At 39.9% G+C, this 5,134-nt stretch overlaps 1 protein-coding gene across 1 annotated transcript; it reads right to left on the bottom strand.

Annotated features, from left to right (window-relative positions):
• Positions 1-2,206: 2,206 nt before the first annotated feature.
• Positions 2,207-3,823, bottom strand: LOC110002783 (retinal cone rhodopsin-sensitive cGMP 3',5'-cyclic phosphodiesterase subunit gamma). Its single transcript, XM_020658441.3, has 3 exons — positions 3,667-3,823; positions 2,985-3,100; positions 2,207-2,881 (listed from the first exon to the last, which is right to left on the bottom strand). The coding sequence occupies exons 2-3, from the start codon at positions 3,086-3,088 to the stop codon at positions 2,764-2,766; spliced, it is 222 nt and encodes a 73-aa protein (XP_020514097.1). The 5' UTR covers positions 3,089-3,100; positions 3,667-3,823; the 3' UTR covers positions 2,207-2,763.
• Between the last annotated feature and the right edge of the window lie 1,311 nt (positions 3,824-5,134).

The raw sequence follows: 5,134 nt of genomic DNA, 5'->3' as shown, positions 1-5,134 counted from the left end.
CTGAAAAAAAGTTACTACGGTACTATTATGCTGCTTAATTATGGTGCGTTCTAATTGATAACTCCTTCATATGAACGTGAGGAGAAGGGGTTGGAGTTGTGTCGCTGGAGGAGAGCGGAGACTTTTACTATGGCGGCGGTGTCGTCAAACAGCAGGTTGTTTTGGTTTCATGCTTGTGCTCAAGGGCGACATCTACTGGATCAAAAAGTTGCACATCCTTCCCTGAAATATAATAATAAACTTGTACAATATGCCAGTACATGTCATATACACGTGAGCTTGACTTTGCTGCAGAGCTACTCAGAGGCCTTCAGCCTTTCTGGCACCATTATTTGAGGGTTATAACCTGTAGATAAATCCTGCTGTAATTATCTGTACACATCCACATAGTATTTGTGAAATATTAGCTACTGGATTTGACTGTTTTTTCCCTATCAATTCAAAGATAATGAAATCTTATAGAGAAATCTTCCAGTCACTTTCAGATACATGTTGAATGGACTCTCAGAATAAAATCAAAGAAAGTAAGTCATCATGAACTAGATTTGAAACCACAATTAGAGGACTTAAACGTTGCAGCAGCCGGCAGCAGTTCGCTGACTCAGATCTGTTCTTTGGAGCATAAATACGCCAAACGCTTGTTAAAGCAGTCAGAAAACTTAATGTGAGGGCTGCATATCGCAACGTAAACAAACAGCAGGTTAACTTTGTGATGCATTACGCTGATCATACTCCTCTGTACCTCAGAGAGAGAGGCTTCACTTTGGTCCTGGCAAGCACACATTTTTGTAGATTCAGAATTCAAAGCTGCAGGACTCAATAAAGGTCAAATTAAGACACCGTACTTCAGTCTATATGATCACAGCGTGTGCTCAGTATGACTCTGCAAAGTCTAATCCTGCAGCCAGAGTGTAAAAATAGACACAAGAGGACAAATATGAATCATAACCCAAAGACTTCTTGTTATTTCCTCACACCCTCGTGCTGCTGTAGTGAGATGAGGTCTCAGTGAGCGGCCTCCTTGTTCTTTCTTTAACCAGCAGATAAAGCGCCTGCACTCTGCCAACCTCCACTCAGAACCAGTCAGAGAACGACCTGCAGCCTAATCATCCCGACCGCTCGAGCCAGCTCTGACAGATAATCTCACTTAATGTGACTCGAGGGGGCACGCTGATCGACCGTAACACAATTAAAACAAGAGAGGGCTAATCATCTTACATTAAAGACGTTAAGCAGCTTACGCATGTCTATTTTTGATTTGATAAAAACACAGTTTGGAGATCTTAAGAAACAAAAAGGCCACTTTCTCAAAATAAACTAGTGATTTTTAGACACAGAAAAAAAAATCTCTATATTCTTGTCATCATAGAATAATTACAGAAAACTTGAAGATCATTGTCTGATTTCATGACCACACCTGATCTGAGGTGTAATTCATTAACTTAATTAGAAAAGCGTGTAAGAGAAGAACGAGTCTATCAATAGACACTGTCTCTGACCCGCAGAAACACATTGGCAGCGTGTTTGCTTGCAAATCATAATTCCTCATCTGAAGACATGTAAACATTTGGCTGAGTTGTCTTTGATTTTCTTTCATCACTAACAGCATACTGTGCAGGAGGTGGACAAAATCATCGCCCACGTTTTCCAACTCGTTTCTATTGTGTGCCCGTCTTTAATGCTTTGTGTTTCCTCCTCCTTCAGTGGGAGGGTATTTATCTCAATTATTGATACTTTCTTTGTTTTTTAAAGGTCATGTCTTGAAAACTGATTGTATTTTTTACCTTTTCTTGCACTGTTTGTTGACATTCAATCTGTTTGTCTCTGTATTAAATCTTTTCTCTGTTTACTGGGCAAAAAAAGAAGACTTACAGCCTCTGCAGTCAGCAAGTCTTGGTTGCCATGACAACAGCAGCTTCAGCTATATACCCATTCTGCCCTTGATGCCAGATTTATTTTTGTAATTTCAGTGAATAATGACAGAATGGCAGCCACAGCGGCATCGGTGATGGATTAAGTGAGTGTTTTATATTTCATGGACTCAGGAGAAAGAGCCGAGAAGGACAAACAGCGTGCTGGTTTTTTGTCGTTAGGTTTTATTGCTGCCTGCATGTCAGGCGCATTGCGTACAAAATGTTTGAATCGTTTGTCTTTATAAAAAAGGGTAGCACTCGTTGTTGGTATAGTAAACACACATAGACAGATACTCTTTGGAAAATATCAGATTTATTGAGTTGATGGATTTGTTCCTCTCTTCTGACACAACAGAGAGAATTAGTTAGACTTTGTCATAAAAAATATATTTCAAACTCTCTCTAATACACAAAATAGACCTCTGTGCATGTCGGGTCGGCAGCTTTGAGGAGAAGAGGTAGAAGAAGAGGAGGACAAAACTGAGAGCAATCCATACTTCATGTTTCAAATTGTTAATTTCTTTTCTCCTCAGTGGAGAGTACAAATTATCACTCTTTAGAAAGCAGATTTTTAGTTGGAGGAAGAGCGGGTAAGAAAAGTATAAAAGGGCATTATGGCAAATCGCTGGACAGGTTAAATAAAGTGCACGAGACAAGAGCGAGTGCTGGATTCTTCTTTGTCCAGGTCAAACCTCTGAATCATCAAAAGCTGCCTCCTCTCTAGATCACACAAGGACAACGTTTTCAGCTGCTGATTCCACAGCTGGAGTAAGATGACGGGTAATGGTGGTAGAAGGCAAAGGAAAGGAAAGGAAAGGAAAGGAGAGGAAAGGAGGCGAGGAGAGGAGGGTTAAACAATTCCATATTTCGCCAGGTCGCTGAGCTCCATGTCGCCGAAGGCCTCCCATGGGCAGACCACTGTGATGTCAGTGCCCAGACCCTCCATGCCGGGGATGTCGTCTCCGAATCTGAGAGCAGAGAAGAAAAACAAATCAGACGATTTTACAAACTGGAAAAAGAAAAAACCCAACATGGCCTGAGTCAGTTTGTGTAATCTTTGATCAGACTCACCCCTTCTGGCCGGGTTTGGGGGCCTTGCTCTTGAAGGTACGAGCGGCCCTCTGCTTGAACTTGGGTGGGGCCTTCTTGTCAGCGGGAGTTGCAACGTCTGCCATTTCGATGAGTTACTAAAAAAAAAAGAAGAACAGAAGACTGAATCCCTGCACTTTTATTCACACCCAGTTGTTTGACACTGCTTTTCATTTCATTGCTTTTTAGTATAAATTCATGTCTTAATCGCAGCACAGCTGAAATGATTTGTATTCAAATTAGCTAATTTTCTTATCTTCAAATCTCTTATAGTCCTTTTTTTTTTTTAAATGACATCACTTCTTTGTGTGAGGAAACACACCAATCTCTACGATACCTTTTTCAACATCCTGGTATATAACAGAGGGGTAACTGCATCAAGCATTGATTAGAAATAAAAGTGCAACCAGTGCTCAAAAATCAACTAATTTCATCCAAATCCAGGTAAAAGAAACCCTGAAGACATGATGAAGAGGACAGCCGTCTCTACTCGGTGCAGAGTCCACTCAGAAGGAGTCTCAGGTGTCATTCAAATCAAACGATGAAGAGGAATGCTTAAAAGCCATGACTCTGTGTGTCCATCTCTTCAAGCTAAGTTGTTACATGTTATCAGAGCAGCAAACCCTCCTGTACCTCGGCTGAGAAGAAAAGGTTTTCCTCTTACCTTTCGCTGAGCGTTTCCTGATGCCGTCTGATGAGTCTCTCTTACTCCTCTGCTGTAGGATTTCTTTCTCTCTGTGGCCGACTGTCCCCCTTTTAAAGGCCTGCGAGCTCTTAATCCCCTCAGGCGTTCACTCATCTCTCCTTCTGGTGCCAACTCGGCTCTGCCCGTTCAGTACCAGCTCAGCCGAGAATAGACGAGAAAAAAGACAGCAGGTATAAACAAGAGGTATATTTAGAAGTGTCTGTAACCTGCGGAGAGAAAGTGTCTTTAATTGGAAGGAGTTAGAGACCGTATTATTAGCATCAAATTAACATCTTGAACTCCTCTTTCTATCTTAGGGAAACTTGTATTGTACTGGCACATTTTACAGTTTTAACACATTTAACTGACCTCTTGAGTTTTTCACACAAATAATGAAATGAAAAGTGACTTTGGGTGTAAAGCAATGTGCTCAAAAACTAAAAAGAATCAAGTCTCTACAAAGAATGACAGACAGGAGCCGTCTGATGCAGAAAGCAATACAATGAAAAATGCTAAATGTGCACAAATAACATACATGCAATATAGCTTGAATACACACACACACACACCTTACCCTACCTTCCTTCCTTTAACGCTGTTTTTCCTAAGTAGCATCCTACTACTGCAAAATGTTGTCATCTATTCATTTTTTTAGTTTATGAACAGGTACACATGTAAAGCAGAAGCCATGCATGCAGGTTTATTAAAAAGCTTTAAGTTCACAGTTTTATTTTACACTATTGTAAGGTGAACTCTCTAACCTGCAGACATGCTTTAGATATCCATACTCACAACTCTCTGCTGTCTCACAAATACACCACCAGTCAAGAGTTTGGACACACAACAGTAACAGTATGATTAATAATACAGTAAACTACATTATTATAATAGCCTATTTGTTAGAATAATAGTAGATATTAAAACAATAAAAACATTTCCCTTTTGTTTTGGGAAGAAATGCATACAAACACAAGCATCAACTTCACTATTTCTATGTATATAAGAAACACATGTCCAATGTTTAAGCATACGCCTTTAGATCAAAATGTCTTTAAGATAATAACGTGCATTTCAATCAGGTGTGTCCAAACTTTTGACTGGTAGAGTTTATCTGTTTAAAGATCATCATGTCTGCAGCTGTCTATTCTAAATATACTGATATTGCTACTTACTATTGCTCTTTAATTATCATAGATCTTAATTAGCCCATTGTGGCTGCTACATGGTCATTTTGTTCAATCCTAATCATCTCAGGGTCTTCGTTAAAAATCTCGATCTCTGACTTTTGAATCCAAGTTTCATACTGACACACTTCTCATCTATGTACAAAAACAGAAAAGTATAATCTGAATGGCCAACAGGGTGCCTCGTGCCGCCTATATGTTCTCAGGTGCACACAGTTGCAGGAACATACCATGAAAAATAAATCAAAAATCTGTGACACACT

This window comes from Labrus bergylta, chromosome 1, assembly GCF_963930695.1.
Source record: "Labrus bergylta chromosome 1, fLabBer1.1, whole genome shotgun sequence".
Classification (NCBI taxonomy): domain Eukaryota; kingdom Metazoa; phylum Chordata; class Actinopteri; order Labriformes; family Labridae; genus Labrus; species Labrus bergylta.
This window is presented reverse-complemented; position numbering and strand designations above follow the sequence as displayed.